This window comes from Zonotrichia leucophrys, chromosome 14 (assembly GCF_028769735.1).
Source record: "Zonotrichia leucophrys gambelii isolate GWCS_2022_RI chromosome 14, RI_Zleu_2.0, whole genome shotgun sequence".
NCBI classification, from domain to species: Eukaryota; Metazoa; Chordata; class Aves; order Passeriformes; family Passerellidae; genus Zonotrichia; species Zonotrichia leucophrys.
The window spans coordinates 15,513,862-15,536,836 of NC_088184.1; the positions used below are offsets into that span (position 1 = coordinate 15,513,862).

Here is a 22,975-nt window from a genome sequence, read left to right on the forward strand (position 1 = left end):
CGGGGTTCGCGGCGGTTCCAGCGCCCTCCGGTGCCTCGGCGGCCCCGGCAGCGCCTCCGGCCCGGCGGGGAGCGGGGCACGGCGGTGAAGCGGTAAAGCCATCACTGAAATCAGCCCGCGAACCCCGGTACGGATCGGTACCGTGCGCGCTGATGCGCTGCCTCCGTCCTGCCGCTGCTCTCACCCGTCCTGTGCCGTTCCTTAGCCATCGCCAGAAATTCCGGCACGCTGGTGGCCTTTGGTGAAGTCTCTAAAGCAAAATTCCCGTGGTTTCCCAGAGATGTGAGCGCACATTCCCCGGTCCCCCCGGTCCCACCGTGCCCCAGGTGTCCCCGCACAGCCGGGCTGAGCCGGGAACACGCGGGATGCTGAGCCCAGCCCGGCCCTCCGAGCTGTTGTGTGACAACTGAAACCGCCGGGGCCGATTGGGTTACGGGGCCTGCCTGGAACTTGCCAGAGAAACCCGTCCGGGAGCGGCCGTGCCGCCGATCCACCGGCTCCCGAGCTGCTGGGATGGTTTGCCCAGCCCCGGGTCCCGCTGTGCCGCTGGCCGGAGCTCGGACAGCACAGGTAAGCGTTCCAGGGATGCTCCAGGGCCTTCGGCCAAACAGGAGATGAATCGTCTTGGTGGGAGGCAGGAGAGGAGCTTGAGTTACAGGAAGAGTCTCTTTTCTTTTTTCCCTTGGTAAGCCCAGTGCACCGAACAGGACATGAGAGGGAGAAATGCAGCCAAAATACTCCCAGGGCACAGCTGTCCTGGAGTGCAGCCCAAGGCACTTGGGTCCTGATGGAGGATGGGGGGAAAAAGCCATTTCCCCATCCTACAGAGACAGCAGAATTTCTGCAGGTACAGAAACAGCTTGGCTTGGGTCACTGGATGTCACCTGGCAAGCCTGGTGGCACAGGAGGGGCTGGGGTGGGCACAAGGGGGTTTATTTGTGGGGGACAGGCAGGGTCTGGGTGTGCCACAGCCAGGCCAGGAGCTGCAGGGACAGCAACCACATTGGGACTGGCAGGGGAGCTGTGCCACTCTCGGTGCCCTGACAGGCTGTGCTCAAGGACAGCCAGCCAGCCAACAGCTGGGCAGGGGCTGAGACTCAGAGGGATGGAGCTCATTCAGTGCAAGCACTGTGAAAATCACTTAGAAACTCTCGTCTGGTCAAAGTCTGGCAGAAGGTCTTAATGGAAGGCACATCCATTCACTTAGGATCCCAGAACTCAGCTCTTTCAAGGATTAAAATTCGCTGTCAGTGTTTAAAGTGCTCAAAAATGGAGGGAAAAGAAGCAATTACGTCACTGGCTGAACAACAACAAAAAAAGGGGAATTAATTGCGGTTTTGACTGTTGGGGCAGGGAATAGTAACAGAGATGCCTGAGTTGGTAGGAGTTGTGTGTGTCAGTGTCAGTATGGGAGGACAGATGCCCCAAGGCCCTGGGATTGATGCTCAGGAGATTTGTGCAGGAGAACCTGCCAGAAAGGAGCTGCAGAGGACAGGAGGAGCAGGAAGAAGTGGGTTTCAATCCCCTGAAGCAGTGACATGGCCACAGAAGTCCTGAGCAGGAGGAAAACCCTACAGCTGTCCTTGCCCAGCCCCGTGCCAGCTGTGCCAGCTGTGCCAGGGAGGTTTTCCCAGCCCATCCATCAGTGCCAGCAGCACAGCCCGTGCCGGAGCCGAGGGGAGGCCGATCACAGAGTGCTCCATGCAGAGATGCAGCCGCCCCTCCCGCCGGTGCCGCAGCAGGACGTGTAATTCCCTAAAACCTCTTAGCGTGCTAAGCCCTGGGATCCCTCAGTGCCGAGGAAGCCGGGGAGAAAATCAGAAATAGCAGCTTAAGGGACAGTCGCTGCCAGCGTGGGGGGCTCTGTGGGCAAACGGGGCTCGGCTGCTCCCCCTGCCATGACCCCACACACGGAGCAGCCTGGCTGGGGACAGCTCTCCTGGTGAGCCCCAAAGCCCTCGACCCCCAAATCGCTGCAGCAAACCACGTGCAGTCCCCAAACCTCGGTGTCTCACTCACCTGTGCCCAGGTCCGGGCTCGCCCAGGTGTCCCCGGCGCTGTCCCCTGCTCCGCACGGCGCTGTCGCTCCGCATTTGCCCTGTGCCTGAAGGATTTCCCTCCACGGGCACTAATCTGTTTTCCCTCCTTCCAGCTCCTAATTCCCCCCAGATCTGCAGGCTCAGGTCAGCGCCAGGCTCAGCCAGGATAGCGCGGCAATTAGTGTGCCCGCGCTCCTCTGTGCGATGGAGATAAGGTTAATTAGGAAAGGAAAAGGCCAGAAGGACCTCAGTGCGTGTGTGGCGCTGAGCTGGAGCCGCTGGAAGGGCTCGGGGCTGCCGTGAGAAGGCCGGGAAGGGGCGGCCAGCCCTGCCCGCTGTGTGCCGGTGCCACGGCAGCACCGGAGCGGGCCCAGCCCCGGGGAGCACGGGAGAACCGGGAGGATGCTGCCAGCAGCGCTGCGGGTACATGGGAAGCGTTTCCAGGGGTGATGGAGGAGAGTCAGGAGAGCTGCGAGCCCTCGGTGGGACGGAGCTGCCGCCGCTGAGAGCCCCCGATGGCCGCGGATTTCTGTAAGTGCTGGAGCCCGCGGCGGCGACGTGAGACAGAGTAGAAATTGTCCAGAGTAGGAACAGAGGTGCAGGGAGCAGCTCACACTGGTCTGTTGGGCTTTTCCTGCAGCACAGCCCGCAGCAGCAGCGCTGGGACCGGCCCAGGGCTCACTGGGCTCCTGCTGGAGCGCTCAGAACCCGTGCTCAGCAGCCCCTGGGGTCTGGGCACAGATGGGTTTCATCCCGCTGCTGTCCCGAGTTTCACCCTCAGCTCTTCCCCTCTGAGTCTCATGGTCTCTGTGGGGTGATTTGCCCGGGTAAAATTGGCAGAGTTTCATTTTTGCCCGGGTAAAATTGTCTGAGTTTCATTTTTGCCCAGGTAAAATTGTCTTGTTTTCATTTTTTGTAAGTGCTTAATGTGCGTTCAGTGACACGGGGGTAAAAAGCGTCTTCACAGACAGCTGAGATCAAACACAGAGGAAAACCCCGTGTGAATTATTTTAGTGTCAGCGGACAGGCACTCACATCACAGAATCGCAGAAAGGGAGGCTGGAAGGGACCGTGGCAGGGTCATCGGGACAGCACAGCTTGGAAAGGGCATCCGAGGGCACTGTGCCCATCAGCTGGGCAGGTTACCTCGGGCAAAGGCAGCTCCTGCAGATGTTCAGGGCTGCTGTGCCCCTTTCTCCTTGGGCAGCCTGGAGCCAGGCCAAACCCTTCACGTGAGTCACAAACAAGTCCTGCTGAAAACCATCATCCTGCCATTTCGGGATGCTGCTGTCAGGAGAACTCATACACGGGACTGAGAAATGATCCTGGGAGAGCTGAGAGGATCTGGAAAATCCTAATTTACAGTCATTTTCTAGTTGCAAACAGATAAAATACTGAGTGTTGAGAAAGGCTGGTTAAAATCAAGCTGGTTAAAGTCCTTGGATTATCTATTCATTAATGTAACATTAGAGATGTAACATTAATATAACATTAATGTAACATGCCAGAGAAATGAACTATTCATTTTGATGGACAAATAAATACAAGAAGATGGCTAAGTGAGGCTCCTGGGGAAGGGCTAGGTGGGTGCCCCAGGTGGGACCAGGGCTGTGCCAGTCACATCTGAGTGCCACGTGTAGCCCCAACCTTCCCAGCCAACGTGGCCTCCTCAATGGCCCCACCAGCAGCCAAAGATAGAGTAGAAGCTGTTATTTTAAGGAAGTTTACAGGAAATACAGGCTCTTGGGGCGTTTCTTCCCACGGTGAGGGGGTCACAGCACACACTGTAACCCCCATCTGATGGGCTCCACACGGCATCTACAGGAACGACCCCTAAGGATGGAAAAGCCACCACAACTCCTCTCTTTCCCTCTTTCCCTGCTTCTTTTGCAGTCGCAGCCATGCCGGCGACCAACCAGGGCTGGCCCGAGTCGTTCGGGTTCGGGATAAGCGGCTCGGGGCCGTGCTACATCCTGTGGGTGCAGGAGGGCAGCAGCGCGGCGCTGGCGGGGCTGCGGCCCGGGGACGAGGTGCTGGAGCTGGAGGGACAGCCCGTGTCCCGCCTGGGCCGGGAGGCGCTGCGGGGCCTGGCCCGGCGCTGCGGCAGCGTGCCCCCCAGCATCGGCGTGGTGTCGCGGCTGCAGCGGGCCAGCATCCCCCCGGGGCCCCGCGGCTGCTTCGGCTTCGAGCTGGGCAGCGAGAGCCCCCCGCGGGTGGCCAGCGTGAGCCCCGCGTCCCCCGCCGCGGCCTGCGGGCTGGAGCCCGGCGATCTCCTGCTGGAGGTGGACGGGACCCCGGTGGCCGTGCCCGAGGCCGCGGCCGCGCTCGTGGGGTCGTGCCGCGGGCGGTGCCTGCGCCTGGCGCTGCTGCGGCCGCAGTGCGGGGACACGGCTGGGGACACTGCCGGGGACACTGCCGAGGACATTGCCGGGGATATCACGGGGGACACCGCCGGAGATAACATGGGGGACACCGGGCCCAGCGCCGGCCCCACGCACCGGGACAGGAGGCAGAAGGCGCAGGAGTTCAGCAGGAAGGTGAGGCCGTAAAGGGATGTGGGTAAGGGGGCAGAAGGCCCAGGAGTTCAGCAGGAAGGTGAGCCCAGGTGTGGGTAAGGGGGCAGAAGGCCCAGGAGTTCAGCAGGAAGGTGAGCCCGCTGTGGGTAAGGGGGCAGAAGGCCCAGGAGTTCAGCAGGAAGGTGAGGCCGGGCTGTGGGTAAGGGGGCAGAAGGCCCAGGAGTTCAGCAGGAAGGTGAGGCCGGGTGTGGGTAAGGGGGCAGAAGGCGCAGGAGTTCAGCAGGAAGGTGAGGCCGTAAAGGGGTGTGGGTAAGGGGGCAGAAGGCCCAGGAGTTCAGCAGGAAGGTGAGGCCGGTAAGGGATGTGGGTAAGGGGGCAGAAGGCCCAGGAGTTTAGCAGGAAGGTGAGCCCGGGGTGTGGGTAAGGGGCAGAAGGCCCAGGAGTTCAGCAGGAAGGTGAGGCCGTAAAGGGATGTGGGTAAGGGGGCAGAAGGCCCAGGAGTTCAGCAGGAAGGTGAGCCCGCTGTGGGTAAGGGGGCAGAAGGCCCAGGAGTTCAGCAGGAAGGTGAGCCCAGGTGTGGGTAAGGGGGCAGAAGGCGCAGGAGTTCAGCAGGAAGGTGAGGCCGGTAAGGATGGGTAAGGGGGCAGAAGGCACAGGAGTTCAGCAGGAAGGTGAGCCCGGGGTGTGGGTAAGGGGGCAGAAGGCCCAGGAGTTCAGCAGGAAGGTGAGGCCGGGCTGTGGGTAAGGGGTTGGGGCACTGGGCACCCCGGGTGCCAAGCAGAGCTGGAGATCGCCACCTCCAGCCTCAGCACACAGATGGGGGATGCTCCCAGCTTGGTCATGTGGGACATGAGCACCTGAGAGAAGGGTCTGGAAATTACCTGGGAGAAGAGATGGTGCTGCAAAGGGCTTGGAGAGTCCCTGGGGATGACCCCAAGCTCTTGTTCCCTTGCTCTACAAGAGCGTGGAGAGACCCACAGGGCAGATCCTGCTCTGGTGGTCCCTGGATGTCCCTTCAAAGTCTGAGCCTGTCACCCCGCAGACATTTTATTTTATTGTAAAAGGGAAAAACATCAATGTGATTACATCTTCATTGTGCTCCTGAAAGCTTCCTAGTGGGTATTTTAGCAAACACCTCGCCTTGTGCTAATTATAAATTTGATCACAGTTGTTTTTTTCAATCTTCCTAATTTCCATTTCAAAGTAGCCTTTTAAAATGCTGTTATGAAAATAACCAGGCTGGTAGGGCTTTTTTTTTTTATCCCGAGTTAATGAAGGAACAAGACATCCATAAAGAGATTTGTGGGTATCAGGCGAATCCCCTCAGTCAGCGTGTCCATTAAAGATTCACGAATACCCTCTGAGGTTTGGATTCATGGGCGTGGGAAACAGATACCTGCTGATTACAGGAGATTAACCAGGAGGGGCGGTTGTTCCGTGCCGCCTCTGAAGGCGCATTCAGCCGAGTGAAACATTCCTGGATGATCACAGGAGAGCGAGTCTGTTGTGGTGCTGTGAGCACCCCATCAGCACCTCTGTCCCTCCCTCCCCAGCCCCACAAGCAGCCGGGACAGCGCCAGCAGCAGCGTGGGCAGGAAGGCAGAGCTGCTGGGGCACAGCTCAGCTGGCAGAGTCTCTCCAGAGGGAATTCACAGCACAGTATTTGAAGCGGCTTCAGTTTCTGTACGGTGTAGCAAACACTAAAGCCAGCGTGCTGTTTTACCCCCTCCTTTCCCAGGATCCCAGCTCTGGTCGGTGCTGTTGGTGCTGCCCGCCCGCTGCCAGGCTGCAGGGTCAGAGGGTGCTGCTGGTTTGTGTTTCACACTGCACTGCCCACGGGTCACCTTTTCCCAGCCTGCTCCTTTGGCGGAGCCCCAGGCTGACAGACAGTGGTGTCCGTGCCAGTGGCTCTGGGGCACGGCTGTACCAGTGTCCCACATCCTGGGACATCACCAGGGAGGTGCTCAGGGTCCCAGTTCCAGGGCAGAGCTTTCTCTCATCCCCTGTGTGCTCAGGGACACGCTGGGACCCCATGAGGGCTGGCAGCACCCCCGTGCTGGATGGGTGCCCAAGGAGGGGCTGCATGTGGCACTCAGGGATGTGGCACTCAGGGCTCTGGGCTGGGTGAGAAGGTTGGGATCAGGCACAGCTGGGACTCGAGGATCTGGCAGGTCTCTTCCAGCTGAAACCATTTGTGATTCTGTGATTCCCACCCACCAAGCCCTGCAATGCCAGCCCAGCCCAGGCAGAAATCCCACAGCAGCCCTCTGGGATCCATCCCAGCAGGAGCACCACAGTGTGTCAGCCCTGTGCTGGGCCTGGGGGCCGTGCTGACGAGCCAGCCCAGGGGACACTGCTGCTGTGCTGCCCCAGATTTGGTAACCTTGAAGTGCTGCTGCTGCTGCCGGGAGCCCTGCAGTGCCTGCGCAGAGCCAGCAGCACTGGGGGGCTCTGCTGGGACCCTGGTGCCAGTGTCACCCTCCCTGGGGAGGGACAGGTGGGACAACACCTGCGAAAATGGCTCTAAATGGCTCTTCCCTTCCCCTGGCAGGGGATGCCTGTGGCTCCCTGGCAGTGCCACCACAGGGGTGCACACAGAGCCCTGCACACCCCCCAGTGCCCAGGGAAGGGTGAGGGGCTCCTCTCCCCTTCCTGCAGGCAAACCCTGCAGTCAAACCTGCACAAAAACATCACTTGCAGGGAATCCCAGCACTCACAGGTACAGAGAGGGGGTGACAGGGAGTTCCTGCATCCCACTGGAGAGGTGCAGGTGAGGAACCAGCTCCCAGTGCCCAGGGACAGGGGGCAGCCAGTGAAGGAGGAGGTGAATAAGGAGGGTCCCATGTAGGTAATTGGCTCGATGGTAATTAGCTAATCACTCTGCCTGTCCCAAGTGGAGAGGATGGGCCATGGCTGGGAGATGTCAGTGCTGGTTCCAGGGCTGGCACTCACCTTCATGTTCTGTCTCCCCATTCCCAGCAGCTTCCCGGGGCTAAGGGTGGGATGGAGCTGCCCAGAGGGATCAGGGATTGAAGCACAAAGCTTGAATAGCTCCAAAAGCCCATGGCAGCATCCTCTGCCAGGCAGGCTCCAGCTGATCCCATCCCAGCAGAGTTTGGGAGTTTGGGGTCACACCCCTGTTCTGCTGGACTGTCTGGACCCGCAATTGCAGGGCTGTGTGTGGGAGCAGAGCAGAGCTGTGTGATGGCTGACCCCTGCCGTGTCCCTCTGCTCCCTGCGTGCTGCCCTCCACCTCGGCTGAGCAAGTGGGACCCACTGTCCGTGTGCCAGTGCCCCTGCTCAGTGTCCCTCCCCTCGGCTCCCCTGTCCCCCTGCAGGTGGACGCCATCCTGGGGCAGCAGCCGCAGCTGAAGGAGAAGCTGTTCGCGGTGCTGAAGCAGTACGCGGCCCAGAGGAGCGTGGAGTGCCTGGCCCGCGGCCTGAGCCCGCTGCTCACCCACGAGTGCCACCAGCCCCTGGTGGACAGCATCAGGTACCGGGGACACCTCTGCACTGCCCTGGGGCCACTGAACCAAACCAAACCAACCCAAACCAAACCAACCAACCCAAACCAAACCAACCGAACCAAACCAAACCATGGCTCCCTGTGCCAGCTGCTCACCCACGAGTGCCACCAGCCCCTCGTGGACAGCATCAGGTACCGGGGACACCTCCACACTGCCCTGGGGCCCACCAAACCAACCAAACCAAACCAAACCAACCCAAACCAAACCAAACCACGGCTCCCTGTGCCTGCTGCTCACCCACGAGTGCCACCAGCCCCTCGTGGACAGCATCAGGTACCGGGGACACCTCCACACTGCCCTGGGGCCACTGAACCGAACCAAACCAAACCAACCCACTGCCTCTGCCTGCAGCAGGGGATGTGGCTCCCATTCCTGGCTGTGATGTGGAAGGGAGATGGGATTAGCTGCAGAGCCACTGGAGATTCTCCAGAAGCCTGGCCAGAAATAATCTGGGTTCTGCAGGGTGAGATCTGGTTTGGGTGAGGGCTCAGCCAGCTCTGCCAGCAGCTCTGGCTCTGGGGGGCTGGGGGGGGTCTCTGCTGGCCCATGGGCTGCCTGGGGTGCCAGGGGGTGGTCACTCATTCCGGGGTGCCCTGGCACCTCTGGAGCCCCAGTGCCAGCTGATCTGGCAGCGAGGCTGGGCTGGGGCTGGGCTGGCCCAGGGACACGTGCTGGGATTACAGCCAGGCTGAGACCATGGCCATTAGGGAATCAGGTCTCCATCTGGCCTCGCTCCGGGCCCAGCTTTCCAATTGCTGTTTAATCAGAGCAATTGCAGGATTTTACAGTTTCCATAACAACGTCCCCGTGCGGGGTCTGTGCCCTGCCCCACCGTGGCAGGGTGGGGGTGGCTGGGGGCTCTGGCCATGCAGGGTCCCCCTGCCGTGCCAGGGCTGCTCTGGGTCCCCAGAGCCCTGCACACCTGGGGACAGCGGGCACAGAGCCCTGCAGGGCCGGGGTGCAGAGGGGATGCCAGCTGCCCGCAGTCACCTTGTCCAGGTGCCCATGCCAGCCTGTCCTGCCCCACTGGGCATTCTGGGGGGAGCTGAGTGCCAGCAGCTGGGGCTGGGCAGGGATGGATGGCACCGAGCCAGGCCTGCACCATCACTCCAAACTGAATCACAAAATGAGCCCCCACCACCCACAACTCAGGGAAATTATTTCCCCCAGCAAGATCCGTGAAAATACCTCCAATGCCTCGGATATCCCCTCCGCCATCATCCCTGGGGAATTATGCAGGATTACTTCCCCTCACAGAGGGGATTTGAATAAGTGTCCAAATCTTCTTCCGGCCCAAGCCCCTCTGTGGGGGGCACAGCAGGTTCCCCCCAGCATGTCCCTGTCCCAGCAATGCCTGTGCCAGTGAGGAGAGCCAGGCTGGAGCCGGTGCTGCCATCCCCAGATGGATGGGCATCATCCCATGGCATCCCATGCCAGCCTGTGATGGATGCCAGGGGCAGCACCACGTTATGGCTCCCCCAAACAGGGTCACAGCCCCTGATTGCCCCTGCCCCGTGTGAAAGGTTAACCCCAGGGCTGGGTGAGGGGCACCATGGATCTGGCAGCTAATCTGGCTTTGATGGAAATGAAATATTTAGCTCAGGGAAAAGATTTACCGTCTAATCTTAATGAAATGAAGCCAAGAAAAGAAATAAAAGAGGTGCCTTGCAGAGCAGGTTTCCCAGCTGTGGGTGCTGGGGCAGTGCCAGGCTGTGCCTGATCCCAGCTGCTGATCCTGGGGTCTCTCTGATGGATTCACTGCCAGGCAAGGGCTGGCCCTGCCTGTGCTCTCACTGTGGGTGTGAGCAGATCCAGCATTTCTGGGTTCAAGGAGCTGTGATTCAGGGTGATTCCAGCCCGTTCAGTCTGTCTGTGGCTGAGCAGGGGTCTGGGCTCTGTGCCCTGGGGCAGCACCCGGGGCTGGGAGGGCCATGGGGGGCTCATGCAGGGGTGTGCTGGTTTCAGTGCTGGCTCTGGGGTGGGTGCAGTGTGGGGATGGTGCTGTGGCTGTCCTGGGGCACAGGGCAGCCACCCTGGGCACTGCTGTGGGTGCAGTGTGGGCAGAAGGGCCCCTCAGACCTGACCCAGCGAGTGTCCTGGGGCTTGTCCTGTGGGATCATCCCAGGGGGGACTTGGGACCTCCTTGGGACCTCGGGAGTACCTGCCGTGCATCCCTGTGAGGCTGGCACTGGCTGGCTGTGTGTGCCCGTGTGTCCCTGGCACAGATGGGCTGTGTGTGCCCGTGTCCTCTGGCACTGATGGTAGCAGGCTGTGTGCCCGTGTGTCCCCTGTCACTGGCAGGGTATGTGTGCCCCTGTGTCCCCTGGCACTGGCAGGCTCTGTGTGCCCCTGTGTCCCCTGTCCCTGGCAGGCTGTGTGTGCCCCTGTGTCCCCTGTCACTGACGGGCTGTGTGTCCGTGTGTCCCCTGTCACTGGCAGGCTCTGTGTGCCCCTGTGTCCCCTGGCACGCAGGGCCAGCCGCCGCTCCGTCCCCGTCTCCCACTGACCCTGGCGCTGCCCTGATTGGATCTTCCCTGTGCACCAGCTGTATTTATTTGTGTGCCGGTGCTGCTGCCGCCTGTCTCTGCTGTCCCCTCCCCGCTGTCCCCTCCCTGCTGTCCCCCCGGCTCCCCCCGGGCCTTGCCGAGCTCCCGGCCCAGCGCTGCGGCTCAGTGTAACCCCAGACCCGGCCGGGCACTGGGATCCTCCCGGGGCTGCAGCCGCCTCTGCCCTGCCCTCCAGCCGGCCTTTCCCACTATTGGATTTCCCCCCCCCCCCCTTTCTTTTGATCTCGAATGGATTCCATCCCATTTGCCCGGAATTAAGCTCCCGCAGATTTCAATTTGCTGACATTTCTTTCCTCTGCCGGGCTGTGGGTAGCGGGGATGATGCTCGTGCTGCGCCGCGTCCTCCCCGCTCCCATCCCCTGCCCGTATGGCTGATGTGAGCAGGCAAAGTGCACAGCTGTGCCCGAGGATGCTGAGAGCCGGCTGCCAGGGGGCAAGATGAGCTGTCTCGGGTGAGTAACGAGCGCTGCGAGTGAGGGAAATGGGTTTAAATCAGGTTCATCCCGCAATGTGGCGGCCCTGGCACCGCGGAATCAAGGTGTGCTGGAAGTTAATTAACTCTTAGCATCCGAGGAGCTGCTCCGCCCGAGGGATCCGGGAGGGGGAGGCTCTAATTGGGTTATTCCATCACGGCACACCGCGGGGTTTGTCCCCGCTCGGGCTGGCCCCGGGTGGGTTATTCTGGGCCGGTTTCAGGGGGTCACATCCCTCGGTGCTGCCCCGATTCCTGAGCTGGGTTCAAAGCAGGGCAGAGCTGCGGTGCCAGCTCCTCACCCGGAGCTCTGCGGAGCTCTGCCAGCTCCATCCCCGGGCTCTGGGAACAGGAGCCACCCTCGGGACACGGGGGATGCCCTCGGTGTCACTCAGGGCTCCGTGTCCCTTTGCAGCTCGCGTTTTCCCGGCGGTGCCGTGCCAGGGATGCCCCAGCCCCTGGCAGCACCGTTTGGGTTAAAAACATCTGTTTGCAGTGGAACTGGGGGAATTCAGATCCCGTCCCTCCGAGCCCAGTGCTGGGGCCAGCAGCAGGCCCAGCCGGTGGCACGGTGACACAGGCAGTGTCCTGTTACCGGGCTGGGGTGGGGATGTGTGTGTTCCAGCCCCCGCCGCATCCTTAGGGGAAACTTCTGGTTCTGTTTGGGCTGTGAGATGTTCTCTTGGCTCTCTGTAAGTCGTGTTGTGTTCAGGGCTGCGGGCAGGACAGTTTGGGGCGGTTTGTTCCTCCCTGCTTGGGTTTCGCTCCGTTTGCTCCCGGGATAAAGCCAAGGGGGCCGTGCCGGGCTGGGCCGTGCCGGGCTGGGCTGGGCTGAGCCCGCTCTCACCCCCGATCGCGGCACAGCTGAAATCGCTGCCCTCGGGGGCTCCCTCGGCGCGGCAGAAATCCCACCGAGCCCGAGTTAATAACGCTCCCAACACAATCTATTTGTCTCAGCTTGTTTTTCACGGCAATAAAACTGCCTGGCGTGCTCCTGCATTAAACTGCTCCAGCCATCTGTGACCGGCCCTGGATCAGAAATTTCATTTCAGCCATTAGGATTTAAATATTATGGATTCTGCTGCTTCCCTGCTTGTCAACCCCCTCCTCGTGCCCACCCTCCAGGGCTGGGGGAGCTCCCCGGCTCTTTTGGATGTGGATGGAGCACGAGAAACCCCCCGAGTCCCTGGTGCTGATGTGGACACCTCCTGCCCACGGTCCCTTCATTCCCACTGGAAATCCACCTGGGTCACAGGATGGTAATGGAGGAAAAGCAGCTCTTGTTCGCTTCCATTAAAAAAGAAATCCCTAATCTGATGGCCCAGCATATGCTCAACTGCCCAAAAAAGAGGGGAATTAGGGCAGCAGGGAACAAAACGTGCCAGCAGTGAGACAATTGGGAGCGAGTTCCTTTTTTATTGGCGGAGTTCAAATAGGTCATGACCAAAATGCCTCGGTGGGAAATCTCCTGATAGGAGATTAAATTCCTTGGGCGAATCAAACTCCGGATGGGATGTAGATGGGACCAGCCCGCCCCCCCTGCACCCTGCTGGAGCCCCAACTTGTATTTTGGGAAGGGGGTGCTTAGGATGAATTTTCCAGTGCCTGGAAAGCAGGGAAAGCAGCCTGGAGCTGCAGAAAAAGCCCTTCTGGGGTCTCTTTGAAGGTCTAACTTGTATTTTGGGAAGGGGTTACTTAGGATGAGTTTTCCAGTGCCTGGAAAGCAGGGAAAGCAGCCTTCTTCACGGCCTGCCTGCTCTCCCGGGCAGAAAAGCACCTCCATCCCTGCTAACCGGTGACAATGGTCCCATCTGCAGAGCACCTGCAGCCCAGGGAGGGGTTGTGGAGCCTCCCAGCATGGGGAGAATTGAGGCACAGCTCCGTGCTGCAGCGAGTTCTGCTCCTGCACCAGGGTCTGGAGGCTCCTCATCCCCCGGGCTGTGCCCCAACCCCACACACATGGGTAGATGGGGTTTGGGAATTCAGGGCTCATAAACAGAATTCCTGTTCTGGGGGTAAAGCCTGCAAGAGTTTTCTCTCCTAGATTTCAGCACTTGGCTGGACCAGCAGGGTTTTCAGGACTGGTAGTGGTTTCCACAGCACAGTTCAGACATAATCCAAGTGTAGCTCAGTGTTTTAATCCACTCTGGGACGTGTTTTCCTGCACAACAGACAAACTCAAGGTCAGGTCTTTGCTGGCTGTTTTGGGGCCAAACCATGCATTTTCCATTTCTCCCTCCTTTGCTGCTACCTGGGGATTGTGTGTGATGTTGGCAGCCCTGGGAAGCCTCACATCCCCTTCATCGAACACCAGTGATGTGCGTTATGTAAATTAAAGAAGGGTTTTGTCTTTTATTCCTGCTGAAAGGCATTGCTGTGTTCCCCTTGGGGTAAAGGATGCTCTGTGTGAGGGTTTGGGCCCATGACCCTGCTCCTGGTCCTGGTCTTGGTCCTGGTCCTGGTCCTGGTCCTGCTCCTGGTCCTGGTCCAGCCTGGCAGCTCCACCTCCCCACCCCCGGTGCCGTTCGCCTTTAAGGTTTCTCACCCCTTCCCTCAGCACGCAATTGAAACACAAGCGCTCGAGAAGTCACTAATTAGCAGCAGGGAGGCATCCCCCCGGAGTTGGGCGCCGAGCCGTGCCCTCCTTTCTGAGGAGCGACGAGCGCGTTCCGGCTGGAAAGCACAGCGCTGCAGTTTTGGGGAGAGGAGGGACGGAGGGAAGGCAGGACCGAGCCGGGCACAGGCCAGGGGGTGTCTCGGCCGATGCTGGGGACGCACCGGGGGCTGGCAGCGTGCCGGAGGGGCCGGTGCCAGTGCCGGTGCCGGTGCCCGGGCACGGCGGGGGTGCCACACGCGGGGCGGCACCGGCTGGCACCGTGGGCGTGAGCCGGGGCTCAGCTGCATGAAGATCTGAAGCGTCTCCCTTTTGTTCCCGCCGCACCCCGACAAATGGGAAAGGACCGGAGTTTCTCGCGGCATTTTCGGTACGTGTCCCCGCTCCGCTGGCGGTGCTGGCAGAGCCCCCACGGCTGTCCCGGGATGGCTCGGCTGCCTCTGGGGGCTGGGGGACCCCGCTGTGTCCCGGGACAGCCCTGGCACCCGTGCTGGGGCACTCGGGCGATGCTGGGATGGGAGCGGGGTGGGAGCGGTGGGCAGAGCCCCAAAGGGGCTGCGCTGGCTCCAGCCCTGCAGGGCAGCCCGGGGGATGAGGATGAGGGGCTGGGGTGTGATGGGAAAGGCTCGGTGTCCCCTCGCCTCCATGGCTGAGCAAAGTTGTGTCAGCTCCACTGGCCCCGGGCAGGCTGGAGCCGCCTCTGCTGTCCCCGGGGCCACGTCCTGTCCTGCTGAGCCCCAGCACCGCCATCCGGGGTGGGACCGGCTGGGGGAGCTCGGTGTGCCCCGCAGGACACGGGTGTGTGTGGCACAGGAAATGACCAGGGCAGCTCGGTGTCCCCTGCAGGATATGTGTGTGTGGCACAGGGGCTGGCAGGACATGTGCTTGTGGCAGGATATGTGTGTGTGGCACAGGGGCTGGCAGGATGTTTGTGTGTGGCAGGACACACGTGTGGGGCACAGGGGCTGGCAGGAATGGGCAGGCAGCTCCCAGCAGGGTGGGCTGCAGGAACAGGACTGCCTGCCCAGTGCTGGGTGCCCAGTGACCCACCTGGCAGCCGTGGGATGGGAGTGTGGCACAGGCTGAGAGGTGCCAAAAGGAGCCCCGAGCAGAAGCTGAGGGCAGGGGACGGGCACAGTGCCACTCTGCCACCATCCTGGCCAGGCTGCTCTGGGGATGGGGTGAAGGTGAAGCAGCCTGGAACATCTGGGACTTTTCCTGGCCTGGAAAATGCCCTGAATTCACATCCATGTGTTCGAGCAGACTGAGCTCTCCCAGGTGAGTGCAAAGCTGCTGCAGAGGAGGGCTGGTGCCCTCAGTGGCACCGGGCATGGGAGTGGGCACAGGGCTCAGGGGTGGAGGTGCACCTGTCCAACAGGAAACAGAGCTGGGGCTGACCTGGAGCACCCCAGGAGGAGGAGGAGGAGGAGGAGGAGGAAGCAGAAGGCACGAGGGCAGCACTGCAGCACCCTGGCCCTGCCTGACCTCCACAGACAGCGTGGGCACATCCCTGCCCCGTGAATCCCAGTGGGATTTGCTGGCAGAGGGAAACCCCAGCTGGGCACTGCTCCTTGGTGCCATGGCAGTGCCCAATGGCAGGTTTGTCCTGGGGGATGGCAGGACACTGCAGGAACAGCCACAGAAATGGTATTGCCTGCTCTGGTGGGATTGTTTGTAGCAGTGAGTTGGGTCTCTCCTATCTGGGCCCTGCTGTGCCCCAGCTCTGAGCCAGTCCTGGGGCAGTGCCAGTGCCAGTGCCAGGTCCTGGGCTGGGTCTGAGCTCCTCTGAGCCAGTGCTGGGTCCTGGTCTGGGGCTGGGGCTGAGCTCCTCAGCCCAGGGCTGAAGCAGAGGCTGGTGCAAAGTGGGACAGCTCTGCTGGAACGAGCAGATGTAATTTGGCCAATTAAATGGGATTGTGCTCATTTTGCCTGTGAGGAACCCGGACTTCTCCCTGGTGGGTGCCCAGCCTGGGGCGGAGGTTTGGGGGACTCACATCCTCCCCTGTCCCACAGGCTGAACTATTTATTAGCAAAATGTCACTCTTCTCTAGTTGCTGCTTAATCCCAAATCACCTGGGAATTGCACCAATGTGTTTTGTTACTTGTTTTGAATTGTCACCAGATGCTCTGTGTGAGCATCTGCCAGCTTTGGGTGGCGTGTGCTCTGTCTCCTGCACCAGCTCTTGTTCTGAGCTCTGCCTTTGGCTGGGGGAAACAGAGATGTCCTGGTGGCGGTAGGTTTGGGATTTGGAGCCTCTCCTCCTCTGTCTCCACCCAGGATTTTGTGTTCCCGTGGTGCGGCTGCCCAAGGGAGCCCTGTGGGATCCTCTGCCAGCCCCGGCTGTGTCCCGGGCGCCGCCCCTCGGAGCAGCTCCTGTGGCACCAGTTTGGCCCAGGTGCTGCTCAGGTGGGACCTGTGGTCCCCAGGCAGCCGGGGTGAGGTGTGCTGACACCCCTGGGGCTGTGATAACACCCCTGGGGCTGTGATTCCACCCTGGGAACTGTGATCGCACCGGCCCCGCTCCCCTCGCACCCGCGCGGTGCCGGCGCTGCCGAAGCTCCCGGGATGGTTCTGTGCGAAGGAGCCGCAGCTGCAGGAGTTGCTATAGAAACGCTCGGAGGTGCCGGCTCCTCCAGAAACCCCTGAATGTGCGAGAGGAGGGGAGGGGAAGGTGGGCAGGTGCAGGGTCTGCCTGCTGTGGGGCAGAAGGAGAAGATGAAGTGTCTGCCGGGTTATGGAGCTCACCTGGGCCCAGGTGGGAGCGGTGCCTCCTCCTCCTCCCTCCCGGGGTCCTGCTGTGCACTCCCTGAGCATCCTCTGAGTGTCCTGGGCATCCCTGCAGGGCACAAGGGCCACCTGGCTGCTCCCACCAGGCAGAGGGGAGGTGACCCCAAACAGAGCGAGTTCCAGGGCTGTCCCCTTGCCTGCGGCATCACCGTGCCCGTCCCTGCAGCACCGTCATCTCCCAAGGGCCACCAGGCTCTGCCTGGCTGTGGGGGCAGCTGGAATGAGGGGATATTCACAGCTGGAGCCCAGGAGAGCAGAGTTTGGGACAAGAGTTGGGGGCAGCGTTTTGGGGTACCAGAAGTGGGACTGGGGGAAGGTTCCAACATCATCATTGCTCCAGCTGAGCTCTGCATGGGACGGGGAAAGAAGAGATGCAGGTGGCAGCAGTCAGTCAGGTCCTGGTGTCCCCAGCCCCCTCAGTGCCCCCAGCCCCATCATTCTCAGCTCTGTCAGGACTGTGCCCAGGCTCACACATGTGGTTCAGCTCTTTCCCTTCCAGGGACACCCGGGCCCACAGCTCTGTGCCCACCTGCCCGTGCCCCGCTCCTCACTCCCTCCCTCGCCTCGTTCCCCAGGATTTTCATCCCCAAGAAGCACCGGCAGCGCTTTGACGAGGTGGTGTCGCAGAGCCTCATCAGCAAGCTGTGCCGCTCCCGCAGCGAGCACGGCAATCGCCTGCGCCGCAGCCGCAGCGAGGACCAGCAGGAGCGGCTGCTCGTGTCCACCCGCGCCAGCTCCGTGCCCCGCAGCCACGAGGAGCTCAGCAAGAGCCTCCGCAAAACCTCCTCGCTCGTCAGCAGCAATGTGGCCTCGGGGGCTGCCCGCAGGTACGGCCCCGCTGGCTTTGGGATGGTGTGCGGGATGGATGGAGTGCGGGATGGAAGGAGTGCGGGATGGATGGAGTGCGGGATGGATGGAGTGCGGGATGGATGGAGTGCGGGATGGAAGGAGTGCGGGATGGATGGAGCGCGGGATGGAGTGCGGGATGGATGGAGTGCGGGATGGAAGGAGTGCGGGATGGAGTGCGGGATGGATGGAGTGCGGGATGGATGGAGTGCGGGATGGATGGAGTGCGGGATGGATGGAGCGCGGGATGGATGGAGTGCGGGATGGATGGAGTGCGGGATGGGTGGAGTGCGGGATGGGTGGAGTGCGGGATGGGTGGAGTGCGGGATGGGTGGAGTGCGGGATGGGTGGAGTGCGGGATGGTGGAGTGGGGATGGTGGAGTGCGGGATGGATGGAGCGCGAGGTATGGTGGAGTGCGGGATGGTGATGCGGGATGTGGAGAGCCGGGTAGTCGGTTGTGGTCCGCTGGTCGAGGATCTCTCCCCCTGGAAGGCTGGGCAGCTTTGTGCCCCTTATCCCAGCTCTGTGTCCCCTCAGCTTTGCAGGGCTGGCTGGATGAGCTGTGTCAGCAGCCGGGGTGGCACCTGCAGGCTGAGAGGGGATGTTTGCTCCAGCTGTGCCAGCACAATTCAGGATGCCTGGTTGTGCCAGCAGGATTTGGGATGCCAGTCTGTGCCAGGATTCCTGGTTATACCAGCAGGGCTCAGGGCACAGAGCAGGCTGGAAGGAGGATGGAACCAGGTTGGGGTTGGTCTCTTTCCCCAGGTAACGAGTGACAGGATGAGAGGAAATGGCCTCAAGCTGCAGCAGGGCAGGTTTAGTTTGGATATCAGGGAAATTCCTTCACACAGGGGCTGTCAGGCATTGTCACAGGGCAGTGCTGGAGTCCCCACTCTGGAAATGCTGGGGAAATGTGAATGTGGCACTTGAGAAGATGGGGCAGTGCTGAGCACGGGGTGGTGCTGGCTTGCCAGGTGGGTTCCATAACCTGAAAGGTCTTTTCTGACCCTGAGATTCCTTGATTTGAGTGGGTGCCTGGCCCTGCCCTGTCCTGCCCCAGCAGGTGTCTGTATGCTGTGGGAGGAAGGCAGCACAATCCCCAGCACAGGGATTGTCCCACAGCACAGGGATTAACCCACTTCCCTCCGTGCCCAGATGGCCAGACTGCCGTGCCCGAGGGCAGGGAGCTCCTGCAGACCCTGCCCCACCCAGCCAGCAGCAGAGCAGGGATCCGGGCTCCTGCCCACCCCGCTGCCAGGCTGAGAGCATCCAGGGCACCCAGGGGCACCCAGGCTCCTGCCCACCCTGCTGCCAGGCTGAGAGCACCCAGGGGATCCAGGCTCCTGCCCAGCCTGAGAGCACCCAGGGGATCCAGGCTCCTGCCCAGCCTGAGAGCACCCAGGGGCACCCAGGCTCCTGCCCACCCTGCTGCCAGGCTGATCTTCCCTGTGGCTGGTCCCAAATGCACTCCCAGCCCAGTGTCCCTCCCTGCCAGCACAGGATCCCACTGGTTGGAAGTGATCTCAGCAATGCTGCCTTCCCCCAGGTCCCTGCAGGAACAGCCCACAGCTCCAATCAGCCTCCCAGCAGGGAGATTTCCTAATGCTCCTTCCAAAATTTCCTAGAGGAAGTTAATTCCTCTCTCATCAGCCGAGGAGACCTTTGCTCCCTGAAGCACATTGTCTCTAATTCTCTGTAATAAAGAATCACAGGCTGGTTTGGGTTGGAAGAGCCCTTAAAGATCATCCAATTCCTAGTCCCTGACATGGGGGGTTGGAGCCAGATGATTGTTAGCTCTTACACATATATTTATTCTTTAAATCTATATATTTACCCATATTGCACTTTGAAACCACATTTGAAAGACACTTTGGTATCAAAGGGGACATTGGGAGCACTGGGGACTTGGGCACTCAGTAGAACCAGGGCTAACAGGGTTTGGAGGGGCTGGGGAAGGAAACAAGGGCTGGATCTTGTACTCTGACATCCTGTTTGCCTTTTTCACCCCCAGAACCGTGCGAGTTTATAAAGGCAACAGGAGCTTTGGCTTCACCCTCCGCGGCCATGCCCCGGTGTGGATCGAGTCTGTCCTGCCAGGTAGGAACACCAGATTTTAGGAACACCAGACTTGGGGCACCAGGGACTCATCTCTGCTCTGAACTCCAAATGTGGAGTGCTGTTTGCTAGGAAAGAACAAAAGGGACTTTCCCAAGGCCCGGTGATGGAGTTTTTCCTGTGGAATAGTGAACATCTTTGGTACAATTTAGTTTGGCTTTATCCACTCCTGTGGTGGTCCCCAGGATGAGGGAAGAGATGAGAATCTTGACTCCATGCTTCAGAAGGCTGATTTATTATTTTATGATATATATTGTATTGAAAGAAAATGATATATTAAAACTACACTACAGAAAGAGAAAGGAGACATCAGAAAGCTAGAAAGGAAGGAATAATAAAATCTTGTGACTGACCAGACAGTCTGACACAGCTGGTGTGATTGGCCATTAATTAAAAACAATTCACATGCTGGGTAAGCAATACTCCAGATCACATTGCAAAGCAGCAAAACATGGGAGAAGCTGAGGCTTCCCAGCTTCTCAGGAGAAAAGACCCTGGCAAAGGGATTTTTCAGAAAATATGTCAGTGACACACACTCCTTGTTGTGAGAAGTGGGAAATGTGTTCAGTGACCACCCTGACATGCCACCAGTGCTGCACCCAGCTGGGTGAAGGGTGCCAGCCCACCCAGCCCGGCCATGTGCAGGGGTGCCCTGCCTGGGGATGCCCCTGGACCCCCATCCCAGGCAGGGGAGCTGCAGCTGGAGCCCCTTTGTGCCCCCAGGGAGCCCGGCGGAGAAGGCTGCGCTCAAAGCTGGAGACAGGATCCTGTTCCTCAACGGCCTGGACATGAGGTACGAGCTGGGCAGGGCACCCAGGGCTGGGCAGGGGCTGGGCACACGCTGTTTTTGTGTTTTCTGTGCTCACCCTTGGGCAGGGGGAATGGGAGCTGCTGGCCCTGTCCCCGTGTGCTGCCGTGGTTTGCCCTGAGGGCACAGCTGGGGACAGCCCCTTTGGTGCTGCTGTACAACACCTGGCTCTAAAGGAGCATTTTCTCCAGCCCTGCTCCTCCTCTGGGTTCTCTGTGCAGGACAGTTTGTATAGCCTGGGTTCTGACTGCAGCCCACCTCAGTCCCCAATTTCAGACACTCTGAGTTAATCTGTAGGTGTTGAACACCTGGGGTTCTGCTTTGGGGAGCAGCAGAGCCCCATCCAGCCCAGGAATCACTCCCACAACGGGATCATAAACTTAAAACCATGTGGGAATCCCACTTGTACCCAGAGTTTAATTCTGTGTGTTGTTTGTGCACCAAAGCAATGGCACCAGAGGGACTTGTGCCCCTCACCCGTGCTGTGTCCTTGGGGGTGTCTTTCTGCATAAAAACCAAGAGCAAAGGGTGAGAGGAGGCTGCAGGACAAGAGAGAGTGATGAATATTTAAAGGTTAAAGCGATGCTGCTTCTGTCAGGGCTCGGGTTCTCACGTTTCAGCTGATCCAGCGAACTCTTGGCTGATGCAGCACTGCCAGGAAAAGGAGACCGGGCTGAGGATTGTCCTCTGAGCCCTGCTTTTGGCAGGCATTGTCCCAGCCTGGCCCATGCCCTTCTCCAAGGGCATCCCGAGATTTTCTCACCTACAAAATTACACTTCATGTTCCCCTTGCCTTTTATTTCCACGCGGAATTAGGGCAGGCGAGGACAGACCTGCAGCACTGTGTTATTTAAAGGAAAAATCATTTTCTGGGTCTGGGTGCAGCTTAACTCTGCCATGGCACTCCTCAGGGCGGGCACAGGCATTGCCATGGTTGTTTCTTGGTGCCCACTGGTGGGGCAGGACCCAGGCTCTGCCTTGGGGCAGCACAGGTGGAGATAATCCAGGGGATCACAGAGGGGCTCTGAGCAGCACCAGGAGGCTTTCCCAGACAGAGGAAGGAGCTGCCGGCTGTGTGTGCTCCCTGCTGCCCTGGGCAGCTCTGACCAAGCTCTCTGTGCTGCAGGAACTGCTCCCACGACAAGGTGGTGTCGATGCTGCAGGGCAGCGGGGCCATGCCCACCTTGGTGGTGGAAGAGGGCATCGTCAGCTTCTCCAACGGTAAGAGTGCAGAGGGAGGGTCTGGAGAGCAGCCAGCCCAGCCAGCTGCCCGGCTCCTGGGGCAGGAGGGAATGGCTGGGCACCTCCATGGGCTGGGCAGGTTTAACACTGCTGGGCACCTCCATGGGCTGGGCAGGTTTAACACTGCTGGGCACTCTTGCAGAGCAGGTTTAACACTGTGGCACCTCATGGGCTGGGCAGTTTAACACTGCTGGGCATCTCTGTGGGCAGAGCAGGTTTAACACTGCTGGGCACCTCCATGGGCTGGGCAGTTTAACACTGCTGGGCACCTCCATGGGCTGGGCAGTTTAACACTGCTGGGCACCTCTGTGGGCAGAGCAGGTTTAACACTGCTGGGCACCTCCATGGGCTGGGCAGTTTAACACTGCTGGGCACCTCTGGGGGCTGGGCAGTTTAACACTGCTGGGCACTCTGGTGAGTTTACACGGGCACCTCTGTGGGCAGAGCAGGTTTAACACTGCTGGGCATGGATTGAGCAGGTTTAGCACACTGCCTGGGGATGCTCCTCTCTCCTGGGCACGTGGCCCTTGCAGGGTGGGATCAGGCTGGATCCCAGGCTTGGCTGCTCTCCAGGAGGGCTCATCCTGCTGTGTGGCTGTCCCTGGTGTCCCTTGCAGTGTCCTTCCTGCAATGTGTGTGCTGTGTCCTTGTCTGCAGTAACCCAACCCTGTGCTCGGGGCTGAGCTGTGCAGGATTGTTATCCCACTGCAGGATCAGTGCCTGGTGAGAGCTCAGGATGCTGGGCAGGGCAGGGTGCCCATGGAGGGCAGGATCCACCCCTGGGCACAGCCCTGAGGAGGCTGCAGGGTCCCTGTGCTGCTCCCAAATGCCCAGAGCTGGGAGCCAGGCCTGGCTCTTCCCTCTGGAGCAGCACTGGGCTCCCCTCAGCCCCACCTCAGGAGCCCTGGGATGCCCCAGCTCGTTTGCAGGTGCTCTCACACCAACCCCAGCACCTGGAATGGCTTGGAATGCAAGGGACCTTAAAGATGCTCTCATTTCACCCCTCATACCTTCTACCAGAGCAGGCTGTTCCAAAGCCCATCCAGCCTGACCTACTCCAAAGCACGCAGCCAGTGGCCCTCAAAGTGCTCCACTGGCCTCGAGGCAAGCCAAGGAAAGATGGAATATTTCTTTGGAAAGATGGAATATTTATTTTGCAGACTCTGACTCTGCTGAGTCCCCGAGCAGCTCCTCGGCCCTCACCTCCCTGCAGTGGGTGGCAGAGATTCTCCCCTCTAGCATCAAGATCCAGGGAAGGACGTTCACGCAGCAGCTGGAGCACCTGCTGACCCCCCCCGAGCGTTTCAGCGTCTGCAAGGCCCTGGAGGGCTTCTTCCACCACCGGTAACTCCTGCCAGCTGGGACCCCTGCCCTGGCACGGGGCACTGCCAGGGTCACTGTCAGGCAGGGCACACCTGGGGCAGTGCCAGGGCCACTGTC

The 22,975-nt window shown here is 60.2% G+C and overlaps 1 protein-coding gene across 4 annotated transcripts in view; it reads left to right on the forward strand.

Moving 5' to 3' along the window:
* The first annotated feature begins 3,940 nt into the window (after nt 1-3,940).
* Nucleotides 3,941-22,975, forward strand: part of GRID2IP (Grid2 interacting protein) — a 34,774-nt gene continuing 15,739 nt past the window's right edge. For 2 of the 4 annotated variants that reach the window (XM_064725978.1, XM_064725980.1), the window contains exons 1-7: nt 3,941-4,576; nt 7,894-8,048; nt 17,099-17,350; nt 19,382-19,467; nt 20,209-20,278; nt 21,420-21,514; nt 22,696-22,879. In XM_064725978.1, coding sequence (XP_064582048.1) covers nt 3,941-4,576; nt 7,894-8,048; nt 17,099-17,350; nt 19,382-19,467; nt 20,209-20,278; nt 21,420-21,514; nt 22,696-22,879 — 1,478 coding nt within the window. Of the gene's footprint in view, nt 4,577-7,893; nt 8,049-13,940; nt 14,106-17,098; nt 17,351-19,381; nt 19,468-20,208; nt 20,279-21,419; nt 21,515-22,695; nt 22,880-22,975 lie in introns of those variants that run through there. The other 2 variants (XM_064725981.1, XM_064725982.1) reach the window with 1 other exon arrangement.